Below are 14489 nucleotides of genomic sequence, written 5' to 3'. Positions count from 1 at the left end.
TCACGGTGCTCTGTTTGGCTGCTCCTGACGCGTTGCGCGTCCGTCCTGTTTCATTTCGGGCATCGACACTACTTTCTCACCCCTTAGGCCCGTCGACCTGATGCATCGCCGCCCTCCACGACGAATTATCGGCCCTCGCTGGCCGCTGCCTCGCTCTCGGGGACGAGACGGCCATATCCGTTTGGACGCTGCCTCGGAGAACCTGCTGTGATCTGTGAAAACCCGTCCAAAACGGCCAATTGGCGAGACCCAAAGTGCTTGCGTCCTCGGGCCAATCAATCGAGCTTGTTTCACCGGTTTTGAAGCTGAGAATGCCCTGCCTTTCTCTGTGCGACTTTGCACAGCAGCCAGCAGCCAGCAGCCAGCAGCTTGGCCCCGTTCGAGCCGCTCATCATTCAACCGCGGCGATGCGGCTTGCTGGGTCTAGCCTCAATGAGGACTGAAGGCGAAAGGCGAACCTGAGGTTTGGCCCAGCCAGCCTGCCATCCGGCCCAATCTTGCTCAGCGGCTGTCTGCGGCTGTCTAGAGAAAAGTCTCCTGGTGGTGCCAGACGAGAGTCTGCACTTCTTGATGTCTCAGTTCAGGGTCGTGGCATGATTAAGTGCCACCTGGGCCGGCTCTGACGACACAGGAAGTCCCGGCTTAATTATGCAGTCTCATTAACCCCAAACTCTGCAGTTATGTTCGACTACGTATCTGCCTTGCCCAGTGGCCACACCATGAGGATCTACAAAGTCGGATTCACGGAGTACCTCCCTCATCGAGGGCCTGACTGCTGCGCCTCTTGTGGATACGTACTCGTACCTACGAGTGGTTTTTTCGACACCACATGTATCGGCCTGAGGAGAGGCCCCAAATACAAACAGGAAAAGGTTACGAGAATTCAGGCTTGGCCTTTGTACCCAACCATACAGCTCAGCTGGCAAGATGTACGATGTCGAACGCCTAGAAGCTTTCTTCTCGCCCACAGCCCTCGTTATCTCATGATAACAGCTTGACTCGTGAGAGGGCTGGCCAGCACGTACTCACATGCGCCTATGCATCATCCTCGACTGCGGTTGGCTCGGCTGGAGAATTTTTCTCTCACTCAGTCTTCTCTGGCCATTCACAGTCCCGAGGCAAGCACGGAGTCGTACCCACGCCCAACCCGTTTCCCACAACGGTGGCATCGACGGCAGCGCCCAACTAACGGCTGACAGTCCGCCGCCCGTTTACTTGTTCAATTGTCTCCGTCGATTTATTAATGACTTGTACACTCGTCGCCCTTGCATAAGAGGACTGGCCATTAGTGCCCGTGCTAGTAGTAGCTCGTATGTGCGTAGCTTGATGGGCCTAACTATGATCATTGCAGCAGCACATCTGACACGCTCTCGTGGGCACAGAGTCGTCAATTTTAGTCTACGCACTGATACTGACTCGTCGACAGGGCAATTGATGAGCCATGTTTTTCTGCCTCCAGCCTGGTGGGAATTCAACGCAAATAACGAAGGAAAGAGCTGGCTTTTCTCAAACTATTCCAAACGCTGGGATAGCGTGTATGCCGTCAAAGAATAGACTCTGGGAAGAGTGCGCTAAAGTCCCAGCTGAACTGGGATTATCATGCACTACGAATGTGCGGTCAGCAATGTAAGAATCCACCGAATATGGAGTACTGTACGAAACGGGTACATTTCTCTACCGTTAGCCTTCCGTTTGCAAGTACTGCTCCGTATGGAAGAGCAGCAGTGTTTAGCACGAAAATACCAAGGGTTACCTGGATCGTCATCATCCGTTGTTACAATCTTGTCTCGCAGAGTACACAAGCAGCTGTTCTAAGGGGCCGCGATGGCTGAATGTTAGTGCCTTGTTAGCCAGGAACGAAAACGAAACTCTATGCATGAATGAGCGATGCTCAACGCGTGGTTTCAAGGTCAACAAAAGTATCGATAGCCGATGAAGTCATGCTTTTATTTGTAATTGGCTTTCGATTGCATGCTCGATCAAACGTATCGGTCTATGCTCCACCTCGGGCGGCGATTAGAACGATTCGAGTATGCAGAACGCAATGCGAACGCTGTTACCCAAAACACCAAACTCTTTTGCCAGAGATGATACGCATAGCAGGACTTATGTCTAACGAGACAAAGATTCAAGTCAAGCTAAAATATGAACAGCCAGGGGCAGAGAGTAAGCGGGAAGTCTCTTCCTCACATGGCCGGTCAATACCGCGCCGACGCAGAAGCACGAATTTCATGCTCCTTGTCCGTATCACGGGAGAGAAGCGGAACCCTAGGCAGATGAGTCACCGAACCGCCGTTCGCCGGAGAGCCCCATATCCTTGCGTACGGCATCACGACCCGGACGGAGCTTCTGCTCTTATGGGGACCGAGGTTTCGCGCTACCCTAGAACACAAAGAAAAAAAAAGAGAAAAGCCCGCACGGTGATGAGAGATGCTGGAGCTTCGAGTTCTTGTGACTTCCAGCGCAGCACTCGAACCATTCCATCACCGCTTTGCTAGTGAGCTTGCGTGGATAAACTATTCTGAAACATTCTTACACAAGAATGATAAGCGTGTGAGCTAAATCGACGGCGGTGAATCGACCTGACGGATCTTGATGGAGACTGAATGATCGCGTCCTCCAATCACGGACTCTGCATATATTAAATCACGACACGGAAGATTTAGAGAAGCTTCTTTGTTCAACTAGAGAATGGATTTTTCAAACAGATGTTACGCGTGTCATGGATAGCTGCTGCAAGTGTCAAGCAAACGGGGGCGTTTTCATGCCAATATCTCCTGAGGAAGAAGTCGGTGTAGTCAAAAGCCGAGAAGCAAAAGAAGCCGGCAGGCAGCATACTTCCGGTGGCACACACGCACATGGGCAGATGCGACAAAAGGCCATCTTCCGTCATATGGAATGACATCCCAAGGTTTCACCCGTGATCTTTGGTCGATGGGCTTTGCAAGTCATCCTTCCTTATACGGCGGCAAAGGCAAGCGCCTGTTTGTTCAATATGGAGAAGATTCTCCGCAGCACGGATCACTCCTTGACTCTGAAAGGCGCACCAACGATGTGAGCACGGCCTGCGAGCACTCTCTGGGCAAACTTGGCATTCCTGAGGCTCAAACCCTTGCCCTCTCTCTCACAGGCAGCTGCATGCTTCTGCTGCAAGCATGCCACGGGAAGCTGGGGTTGGATCGTGACCAGGCTGGTCTGTGGACGCCCGGTCGTCTCGCCTACGGCTTTGTCTGATGTGATAGGGTTGACATGGGGGACCTGTTGCATCTCCAGACCGGCATCCGTCACCTATCGCCGTCTCTTCTCCCTTCAACCCTTCACCTAGACGCTCCGCAGAGGCATCCGCACGCATACGAATTGCATATGTACGCTGTAGGTTAGCATGTGCTCCGTACGGGCGCATGGCATGGCGCGTAGGAGCATCGACCGACTGCTTTCTTTGTCCTTGGTGCTCCGTAGGCGCTACTACTACTGATCTTGGTATCGCCGGTACGACGTCCGTTCCCGCTTTTGCCGGAGACGATTTCCTTTCAGTTTTTTTTTATTCCCTAATTTCTTATTTTTGTTTTCTTTGTCTTGCTGAGTTCCCGGCATCTCCCGCGAGTAGAAGAAGCTTAGAGCCGATTACACTGGCGGTGAAGAGCTTCCCAAGCCTCTTTTAGTCCGGGGGTTAGTTCCCGAGTGGGCGTGAGCTTAGAGGAAAACTTGGATGAGGATCGCGCACCGATTCATTGCCCTGCGCGCCAGGGAAGAGAAAAAAAATAAAAAAAATAAAATAAAAGTAAAAAATCAAGGACCCTTCTTCCAGGGATATTTTTTAGTGTATTTTATTTTATTTGATTTTATTGTGAGGCGAAGGGAAAGTGCCTCATCGGCTATGCGAATGAGGGGGGTTAAAACGCCCTCGCCTGGACAATTAGTAAGTTAGACTGCCCGCAACGACGCACAGTTGGAGAGCGACGAAGGGCAATATCGTCTATTTATGGCGATGAAGGTGATCACGCCGCCCACCTGAAACTGATCATGGTCATGTACGGCGAAGGGGGTTAGTGGCGATGTCGATGAGAGAGGCTGAGCTCGGAGCGTCTGTTGGTAAGGAAGTGGTGCAAAAGTGACGATGAGCTTACGATACATGTACGAGCAGCACTCGCCTACAGGAGGCTAGGATTACCAAGACTCCACTCGATGGCAACGGCGTCTGCAACTGGGCGAAGAGAGGATTGCGGACTACCCGAAGCCCTTTGTGCTGCTCGGAGGTGGATATGCCCGTGGTCGATGGCTCGGAAGGTTTGCTACTGCAAAGGCCAGGGTTTGATGCCCGCTTTGACAGGTATTTTGACTTTTTTTTAACCTGGACGAACAAGAGACCTCCCTTGTTTGAAACAGCAGCAAGAGAGTTTGCGGTTTCGGATTTGACCTGTGACAGGCTGGGTGTGCCATTGCTCGAGCCGGGAGCTCCAGGATAGCTCATGTACGTTTGTTGATAGCTCCATGTATGATGTGAAGAAACCTGGAGACAGTTAGTCGAGATGGGCCCTTTCTCAAATCGCCACTGGGGGGGAGGAGGAGCCCGGCATTGCAGGGCAGGGCCAAGCTGCAGGAAAAAAAACCCTGCTTTTTCTATACGCACCTAAGCAGGTGGTAGTTGGATGATAATTGATAGATGCGTGCATGAAACGCAAGATTAGGTGCTTCCGAGGCCTTGCTCGGGCCACAATGGCGTCGAGTCCGTGGTCTGTGTACCGATTACCCTTGGCTGGTGGGAAGATTTCCCTTGTTCTCTCGCTCTCTGTTTGACCGGTTGGCTTGAAGAGTGGTATTTGGCTATTTTGCCACTTTTGATCTTCCGGGTAAATTGGAGGATATCGTGAGATGCAAGGTAGGGGGGTTTTGCATGGCTAGTCTATTCGATAGTGGATAGGGCTATCTGACGTCTGCACGAATGAGTGTGAGCCGTCAAGTTTCTGTGGGAGAGATGTGTGTTGTGGCCAAGGGGATTGGTCGAGTCTATACGTTTGTGTATGCGGCTGAAAAGACTTTTCCGAAGGAGTACATGAGAGATATACTTGTTGAATATATTGACTACTATTGACAGGTAACGTAGATGGATCTTCCTATATAATAGGTGTGATATTATTTAAAAAGGCCTGTTGTATAGAAGAAGTAGAAGATAGACTGGATGAAGTAATATAGATGCTTTGCAATGAGAGGTATATAGGGGAGGATGTTGTGCTATCTCAGAATCTTGGATAAGGACTGAGCGATGTTTTGAAGAATAAATGACGTAACTAACTACTGTCAATAAACGATTGGAAGCCTATAAGTCTGTTAATTTCTGTCTTTAACAGGGATGAAAACTCTTGAGGTGTGAGTTGCGTAGTTTTTGAGCGTCATCATATATCATATTTGCCTATGATAACCTCCTATTTCTCGAGGGTTTAATGTCATGATTGAAGTTTCGGTGTGCCTTGTTTACATTCATCTTACCATTGATGTATACAACTCTGGGATTCCATCTACTTGGCAATGAACCCAATGTCCTTGTGAGGAAGGCCTTAATCCTTTGTTATGGGTGGACTTCCATTGACTTTTATCCTCATGAATCTAACGAAGCTCATGTTATAAGTAGCCAAAAGGGTCACCACAAGCAAATGGAGCAAACGAAGAATAAAGAAAGGACTGAGAGGTTTCGTTGGGGTCTGACCCTTTTCTTAAAACAAAGGGGGACCTGATGACAAAAAATGAGGCCCGAGTATCAACGGCGCTAGGAACTCAGGAGAATGAAACAATAGACGAACAAAAGCTCACAATGTTAACCATGAGTGACTCGATTAAGAGATCCTAACCTCACTTGGGCTCCTCGACCTGTTTTCACCTCGTGAACAGTTCCATAATGAGTATAGATAGGACGTAGTTCTGTTAGGAGATAGGACTCATATCAATACCTCTAAGAAGGTGGGAAACCGAGGAGAAGTATGATAGAAGGTGAGATACAAAGAGAATCATGAGTTTGTAGGTATATCTACGCTGATATCTTTAAGTTGTGCTGGATCTGACTTATGATCTGAGACTTGTATAGGTCTGCACTCACAACATGAAAGCATTGTGGGTTAATCACGACCGAACAAGAATTGGTCTATATTGCATGCTATATTGCTGCTTCAATGCCTCGATGTAGCCTTTTCATGTCATGTGTAACAGTAGATTTTCTTTTCCATTGCTCTTGTGCTCGAAACAGCCATTTATTATTTTGTGATTACATGCACCCTAAAAGAACAAAATGCTTCTCATCTATCTGTCTTTAATCATGGCACCTGTATTCCAGATGAAACATGAAACCCATCTCATACCAAGCCCGCAAATCTCATCAAAAATACTCATTTACTGTGCGACGCCTGCAAGCTGAATCAATCGCTCACCAGCCCGGATGCTGGCATACTCGTAGACCTTGGACTCAGGGGGAAACGTTCCGTTTGCTGCCCAGAGGTCAATCAGTGGCTGCATAGGCTCCAGCTCCTGCTTCCCCAGCATGTCCAGCGCAGTGGCTGTTAGCAAAAAGTGTGAGAAGCAGCTGTTGAGCTGCTTCTCCAAGTTGAGGTGATAATAGGGCTCTGAGAAATGAGCCCAGTAAAGGTGGGCGTAGACTCTGAACATTTGGCGGAAGATCATCTGGCAGATGTCGATGAACTTGTCCGGGAAACCAGATCGCTTGCCGACCCAGTCAGCCTCGCCTGGGTTGGTGAGCTGTGAGAGTGGCGTCGACGACATGGCGGGATTGTGAGAGTAGGAGACGCCGGCGGGGTCAGTTGGGAAGATGGCGGTGTCGTCGATCTTGCCGGTGATCCATCGCTGCATGAGTGTCATATACTCATGAGCTGGCAGCTCGACTGGCTCACGACGACTGTTGAGCCAAGTGAAGGAGTGGTTGCTGGCAGTTGGTGTGAGCATACTGAAAGATGAGTTTGAGATGAAGAAAGTGGTTTACTTACGCTCCTGCGGACATGCGAGGACAAGTTGTTGGGTTGCAGATGGTGTTTCCGTTCTCCTCCTTGGCGTGAACTACCTGAACGAAATTCCAGAGGTTGCGATAGTGCTCGACGACTACACCATATTGGTCAGCAATGGATGAGGAGCAAAGGTCGACGATGTGGGATACTAACCTTGATGAGCAACCCACTCCCCCTGCTCAACCGTCTTTGGTCGAGCACTCAGGGTCATAAAGTTCCCCTTGACAATGTGCTTTGCGCAATGTGAGTTGAGCCACAGCGGAAGCGGCCGCGGCAGGTGGTAGGAGTTGATGATATCATCGCCGCTGGGGGCACCCGAATCAGCCATTCTAGCGGGTTGGGCGGGAGAAGTTGGGGTAGGAAAAGAAGGAGTTCTCTGAGGTAAGTTGGCTGAAGGTATCTTGGGAGATGAGGCGACGTCGGAGGAGGGATGCAGGGGGGGCTGGGCACTTTGTGATGGGGATGGGCTTTTAGGCCCGCCTCGGAGACGAGCGTTGCTAAGATTGAAGCCTGGTTAGCGGAGAGGCATATATTATAGATGATAGATGATAGATGCAAAGCAAGTCGACAGAGATGTGATGATGAGATGGTGCAGTGAATAGCGGAGTAGAGATTTGAGTACTGTAAGGTAGAGACAACGTGGGCTTCGCTTAAAGCGTCTCTAGCGTTGTCGAATGAGGCTTAAGTTGAGACGAAATGCCGAAGTATGCAGGGACTGAGTGTGCCTTTTATAAATAGAAAACAAGAGGGAAAGGGGTAACGAAAGAGGAAATAGATAAATTAGGATCAGGGGTGGAGATTGTGATCTTGGTGTCTTTGGTCGTCTGCTAGGAGCATATATAATAGCTGCGGGATGCAACTAGGACGTGTCGACTCGACAGCTGTCAAAGCTCAGTTATCGACCAGCCGCTCCGTAACGGTACTTGAGATTGATGACACGTGGGAATAAATACTCATATTGAGTGTCCATTCTGATGAAACGAGACGGACAGGCAACGCCGATGCAGCAGCTCAGATGATGGGCTGTCATTTGGATATCGATAATGCCTAAAAGTGGCACCTTGGGAGCTCCTCAGCCCAGGGTGCCCAGCCAGACTGTCTCAAGCCATTGAATGCCTCTGAGCAGTGCAAGACAGAAGCCCAAGAGCCGGGAGATTTGCCATGACGAGTATTTTCCAATGGAATTCCAAGGCGACTGAGTTTCAATTGCGACGATGATGATATCTGGATATCAGATGTGAACAGCGGCTCGAGACACTTGCCCCTCACCGCTGGGAGACGCTGTTTCAGGACCCCCTCCCTCAATGAAGCCTAATCGGGTAGTTTTCTCAACAAGGACAAGGCAATGCAACAGCTGTGCTGCGTTACCAAGGTCTCTCCCAAAAGAGACAACATCAGGGATAAAAGCAGACGACGAGAAAGCAAACCGACAAACAGAAGAAACAGCCGGAATTTGACGGCCTCACTTACATCCCAGAGAAGAGGTTGGACATTGTAAAAAGGCGGGGTGCGAAAGGGCGGGTGCAGCAAACAGATGGACTGCAGACGGGGCTCCAGCCTTGTCACGGGATCCTATGCAGGCAGAAAATAGGGGTGCAGAATGGCTGGTCCAGGGCTGAGTGGCATGTGCTCGCTACCGGGTTCACCTTGTATGTTCTATTCGGATTGCTTTTTGAAGGGATAGATGAAGGATGAGCTGTTAAAATGCTACAAAGTACCAGCTATCGAACGGGATGTTGGTCCCAGCACGAGTTTTAGACTAACTAGCACGAGTTACTTACGACGACTTTTGCGAGGCCCGTTCCATTGCAATAAGGAACTGATGGGCGCTATTACAAAGTACAAAGTAGGGAGCCTCGCGGTATTGGCACGGGGGAGTTAGTGCCGTTTGGATCGAGTAATGAGGACAATCTCGCTTTTCCCTTGGCTAGCCATGGCTAAGGTTAGGCGTGTGGAGGTTTCAGGTCAGCCATTAGCGGCGCGTTTTGGAACTTTTGATGCCTATGGCTGCTGTATGTTTTGGTGATCACTTTACCAAAATGATTATTACAAGAAAGATGTGAATTTTTTTGACGAAGCGAGTAGGATGAATATAATCCAGCAATTGACTTGTTTTTGAAGGTGGCAGTTGAAAAGAGATGGTTCTGAAACCCAACATCAACGTCACATGCAATCAATCAGCCCGCCAAAAACAGACCCAACAACTGGTCTCTGCACTGATTGATATCTCCTCTGGATAGCCAGCTATGCTTTATTTGCTATTTAATAATTAAAATATCCATTGTCAAACACAAATGGCGCCATATTTGAATCTCATTGATAAGCCTACTGAGTACCTACAGCATTCAATGGCCCAGCCTTGTGGGATGGATAGCGCCAAAACTGGTCCCGATATCCGGAAGAGAGGCTCAACTAGGTGTAAAATCTGACTAAGCAGTCAAGCCAACCAATTGTGCCTCGCGCTCTGATGCTCAAGTAGCAGGTGTGGCTGACGACAACGCACTAGCCACAAACGCCGAGCTGCTCGAATTGAGACCGCGCTCTGCAAACGTGCCTCGCGCAGCAGATTTCGAAATCACAGTGCCGCCAATATTCCTATCCCTGCGCATCAATTATACCGCCCATTGCTACACTGAGGATCTCTTGTGCGCCTAGAAACTCTCGAATAAATTCTTCTTGGCCTAGTTCTTCCGCAGCAGCACACAATGTCCGATTCAGAGGATCCCCTTGACGCCATCGACGAGGGCGGCGATGACCTTTTCGGCGACGAGGGCGATGAGGTGGATGCCTCTCCCCAGGCGCGCATTCTAGACGACGATGACCTCGCCTCAGATCCCGAAGCATATGGCGATGCCGAGCCGCGAGAGTACGATGGGAGCCAGTCACGACAGGAAACTAAGGATAGAATCGTCATGGCCGTGCAAGCATATCGCCATCGCATTCCCAAACCATCCGATGACTCGGTATGTTCTTTGAAAGCACTCAAACTCTCATTTGACTATCAAAATGCTTACGGATGGGCTAGCTGCGTGTGATGCGAGTTCCGAAGTTTGTCAGGTTTCTCCCCGAGCCATACGAAGAAGAAACTTTCCAACCCTCCGCGTTCGATCTTGAAAACGCCAAAGCAGAGCACCCGAAACATGTCGTTCGGGTTTGCAGAGATGCAAGCACAAACGAACTGAAAAGCAACACAAACATCTACCGGTGGAGCGATGGCTCTGTTACCATTTCCATCGCAGGCGAACACTACGAGATCAACAAGAAGGGGTTGGCTCCAGGCCCCGGACAGCCTTACGATGAATTGAAGGATGGCCATTACTACGCTGCTGCTGCCGAATTAAGTAGCAATTTATTGATGACTGTGGGCCACTTGTCGGAGCAGTACACAATCAAGCCAAACAAGGCTGTTGGAGACAACGCCCTATCCGTTTTGGCGGAGAGAATGGCTCTAGCCAGCAAGTCATCGGCCGGCGGTGAGATGATTATCAAGACAGTGGTCGATCCCGAGTTACAGAAGAAGCAAGCTGAGCTGGCCGAAAAGGAGCGGATGAAGGCACAGCGAAAGCGCGACAATGCCGTGGCCAAGATGGACGGTGGAGTGGGACGATCCGGTCGTGGTGGGCTGTCAATTGGTGGTTTAGAGGGCGCCAGGTCTGGAGCAGCCCGGAAGAGAGGAGCACCCGGTTCTGCGCGACCCAAAAGACGGCGTCCAGAGTATGACTCTGATGACGACCTGCCCCAGGGTGTCTCGCGACATGAAGACTACGACTTGGATGATGGCTTCCTGGTGGGCAGTGATGAAGAGGAGATGGAGAGCGGTGTTGATGATGATGAGGAAGAAGACATTCTGGACGATGAGGATGAGGCCCCACGATCCAAGAGGCAGCGAACCAAGGAGCCGGAGGACGATGAAGACGCGGAGGGAGATGAGGTGGAACCCATGGAGACCAGTGGCAGATCAGGCAGACGGCGAAACGTGATTGACGACGACGATGAATAGGGCGTTTCCAGGAAGAGATTCACCCGAGGAAGACGAGAGCCATTGCTTGTCGACGGAGAGTCGCCAAGCCTCTACTATAATGTAAACTAATTTACCAGTTGAGTACTAGGTAGTTTGATATTGGGACAAAAGATACAAAAGGGAGATGCTGGAGCAATATGCATTTGATAGGTATTTTGAACAATAGTTTCCAACATGCAAGTACATGCCGTCGATTGATGGGTTACATATCCGTTTGTTCAAATCGAACGAATGCTACGATACTGTGCTCTGATGTTACTGACTCTTCGGTGTAAGCCAGCTAGTCTGCTTCGTAAATTACGAGTTGAGACAATGGATAATAAGACGCTCCCCAACGCCGTTTCGATCCAGGCACTTATTAGCGGTGGCAAGACAGCCCCAGTCAAAAACGTTGAGAGGAAATGTGGTCCCTGCGAAGCCTCCACTTTGAACGAGAGAATCCCTGAGAAGGGCACGGGAATTGTTCTCGAGGTGAAGGGGTTGAAAGAGTTGTAGTTCCAGCTGTTTAGTAGGAGGTAGTTCAGTAAACGAATCCAATACAATTGTTAGGTACTGTCGCCTTGATGCATGTTGCTGCTACATGTCTATCGATAATGCTCCGGACGTGCTCCTGCATGGTGCTAATGCTAAACTCCCCCCTGTCATGCATCCGCGCCTGTCATTGAATGTTCTGGGCCGAGAAATGTGGCGCTGTGGCGCGGCTCCTGGGTGATCTCATACTTGTGCTGCTCAACAATCCATCACATGCTCGTCCTTTTAATTAGCGGCCAGGCCGTGGGAAAACGGCAAAAGGAACGCCGGAAATGTCATCAATTGCCGTGGTGCAGGCCAGGGCGTTGCTGCAGATTCACCAGACAAACAACAAACACGCCGCGATTGAGCTGATTCGCAGCGGAAACATCGATTGATTGCTCTGCCGATCTCTCGATCACGGGATTACAACGACGACTACAGACAGAGTCCAGCTTACGATGCCTCGGCGCGCTGCGAACTGACTGAACTCGACTGAACCGACCCAAACCGACCCACTGCTTACACGCAACGTGTAACGTGCACCGACCGACGGCGGCAGTGACAGCGACACCGTGACAGCAATAGTAACAGCTACAGCAACAGCTACAGCTACAGCAATAGCAGAGTTACCCTCGTGAGATGGTCTGGGACGTCATCAGGCGTTCCTCGGCGTAACCATCAACCATGGGGCTCGTGCTGGCCGTCTGTAGGGTGGTGGTGGACGTGGCTACTTTCTGGCGCAAGGTAACGGCGCTCTCGTTGATGCTCCCAATCGTCATGATCGTCTTTCTGACGCCCTTGAAGAAGCTCCTGAGCTGGTACACGCGCAAGAACCCCGTCAAGCTGTGGCTTGAGCTGCTGCGCAATGCAGAGACCTTTGAGGAGTGGGAAGAGGCGGCTCTTCATCTCGACAACCTCCTGGGGCTCGATCTATGGTACGTAGATGAATCAGTCTTTATCAGTGCACCTGAGAATTGTACTAAATCCACTGCTATCTCTGAACAGGAGGAATAATCCAACGTCCAAGTACTACGACTGGGCGCTCATAACAGAGCGGCTAGACTCGCTCATCATCGCACGAGAGGAAAACAACTACGAGCAGCTCGTCAACCTGCTCCGGTCTGGCCTCGTACGCAACCTCGGCAACATTGCCGTACCAAAACTATACAACCGATCCTTTTCTGGGACCAAATACTTGATCGAGGAATACATTGCTCAGGTGGCCGAGTCGGTCGAGGACATTAGCGCTCTTCCGACGAGTGCTGCTTCGAGCCTGCATCCGAACGAAAAGGCGTTGACGAACCAGATGAAGTTGGACTTTATTCATGACACGAGGCAGGCGTTTGGGCGGACTACGCTGGTCCTCCAAGGTGGTGCAATCTTTGGTCTGTGCCATCTTGGAGTGGTCAAGGCCCTGTTCCTTAGAGGCTTGCTCCCACGGATCATCACTGGCACGGCAACTGGTGCATTAATCGCTGCGTTGGTAGCAATACATACAGAGGAAGAGCTTCCAGGCGTGCTTCGGGGCGATGGTATCGATCTCAGCGCCTTTGCATCCAAGGGAACCACAGAGGATGGCCAAATTCCTGCCGAGCAATCTCTGAAATCGAGATGGGAGACTCTTTTACGGAGGATTAGAAGGTTCTCGCGAGAGGGTTACTTCCTAGATGTCACCGTCCTCGAGGAGTGTGTAAGGGCAAATGTTGGTGACTTGACATTTGAGGAGGCGTACAACCGCAGCAAGAGAGTGCTCAACATAACAGTGGCTACAGATGGTCAGGGGGCAGGGGTCCCAACTCTCCTGAACTACATCACCGCCCCGAACGTTGTACGTGATAATTAACGAACCTCCATACATTCACTATTACGGTGCTGACTTTAATAATGACAGTTGATTTGGACGGCTGCAGTCGCCTCCAATGCCTCCTCCCCATCCCTATATGGCCGCTCCAAAGCTACAATCTTGTGTAAAGATGCTCACGGCAACATTGTTCCCTGGGCTCCAGCAAACACGACCGACTTCCGTCATTGGACGCATGCTTCCTACACAGACCGCGACTCTCCCCTTCGGCGAATCGCCGAGCTCTTCAACGTGAATCACTTTATCGTCAGCCAGGCAAGGCCTTATCTTATTCCCTTCTTACAGTCCGACATGCACGGGCCGTCTTTACTGGAGACCCGGAGCAAGTCCACACAACTCTCGGCTTTCCTTGTTCGAGTAGTGGGGCTCGAAATCAGACATCGTTTGCGGCAACTGGATTCACTTCGTCTTTTACCGGCAAGCATTCGTCGTTTCCTTGTTGACGAGCAAGTGCCGGCGGCATCGATGACGTTGGTCCCAGAAGTGACTGCTGGCGACTTCGTTCGCTTGCTTGAGACGCCTACACGGGATACCTTGAACTACTGGATTCTACGTGGCGAGAGGAGCGTGTGGCCGGCTTTGGCGGCGCTGAGGATACGGTGTGCTGTGGAAAACGAATTGGATCGATCATATCAAGTGGTGCGGAAACTCAAAGCAGGAGACCTACGGCGTAAGGGAAGCATGGCGGCATTTGCTGATAATGGGCGTTCCGATAATGGGCGTTGACATGGGAACGGATAATCTGGGATAATATTGACTTTTACTTTTCCTTCTCTTGTATCTTTAGTATATAGTACACGGTACCTAGTAGGTATGTTATGGGATCATCCTCAATGTGGATTTAACCAGGTTTAAAGGGGGGATCTATCGGTTAGGCGCCAAGTCGTATATAAATCATTTGGAATATAATTCTTTGCCTATTTCTAACACTATAGTGATTTGACGAACTTCGAATTCAATGGAGTGTCATGCTTAGCCTAAGATGGCTTGAAGTCGTCTCCTACACTGTTACCTGAAGGAGTACGGGAAACTCTGTCTCTGCCAGAGTCCGCAGAGCAGTAGCGATATTCATCTGGGCTGTCAATAA

At 50.3% G+C, this 14489-nt stretch overlaps 3 protein-coding genes across 3 annotated transcripts; 2 read left to right on the top strand and 1 right to left on the bottom strand.

Moving 5' to 3' along the window:
• Positions 1 to 6381: 6381 nt before the first annotated feature.
• On the bottom strand, positions 6382 to 8500 carry T069G_07046 (mob1/phocein family domain-containing protein; the record flags this gene model as incomplete). Its single annotated transcript, XM_056174256.1, has 4 exons — positions 6382 to 6928; positions 6990 to 7101; positions 7161 to 7504; positions 8478 to 8500. The coding sequence occupies 4 exons, from the start codon at positions 8498 to 8500 to the stop codon at positions 6382 to 6384; spliced, it is 1026 nt and encodes a 341-aa protein (XP_056027835.1).
• Positions 8501 to 9712: 1212 nt separating this feature from the next.
• T069G_07045 (leo1-like protein domain-containing protein) lies at positions 9713 to 11007 on the top strand (the record flags this gene model as incomplete). Its single annotated transcript, XM_056174255.1, has 2 exons — positions 9713 to 9970; positions 10033 to 11007. The coding sequence occupies 2 exons, from the start codon at positions 9713 to 9715 to the stop codon at positions 11005 to 11007; spliced, it is 1233 nt and encodes a 410-aa protein (XP_056027834.1).
• A 1218-nt stretch (positions 11008 to 12225) lies between these two features.
• Positions 12226 to 14128, top strand: T069G_07044 (patatin-like phospholipase domain-containing protein; the record flags this gene model as incomplete). The annotated part of the gene is made up of 4 exons (XM_056174254.1): positions 12226 to 12285; positions 12346 to 12476; positions 12547 to 13369; positions 13433 to 14128. 4 exons carry the CDS (start codon positions 12226 to 12228, stop codon positions 14126 to 14128), a joined length of 1710 nt encoding a protein of 569 aa, XP_056027833.1.
• Positions 14129 to 14489: the final 361 nt, after the last annotated feature.

This window comes from Trichoderma breve, chromosome 4 (assembly GCF_028502605.1).
Source record: "Trichoderma breve strain T069 chromosome 4, whole genome shotgun sequence".
NCBI lineage: Eukaryota > Fungi > Ascomycota > Sordariomycetes > Hypocreales > Hypocreaceae > Trichoderma > Trichoderma breve.
This window is presented reverse-complemented; position numbering and strand designations above follow the sequence as displayed.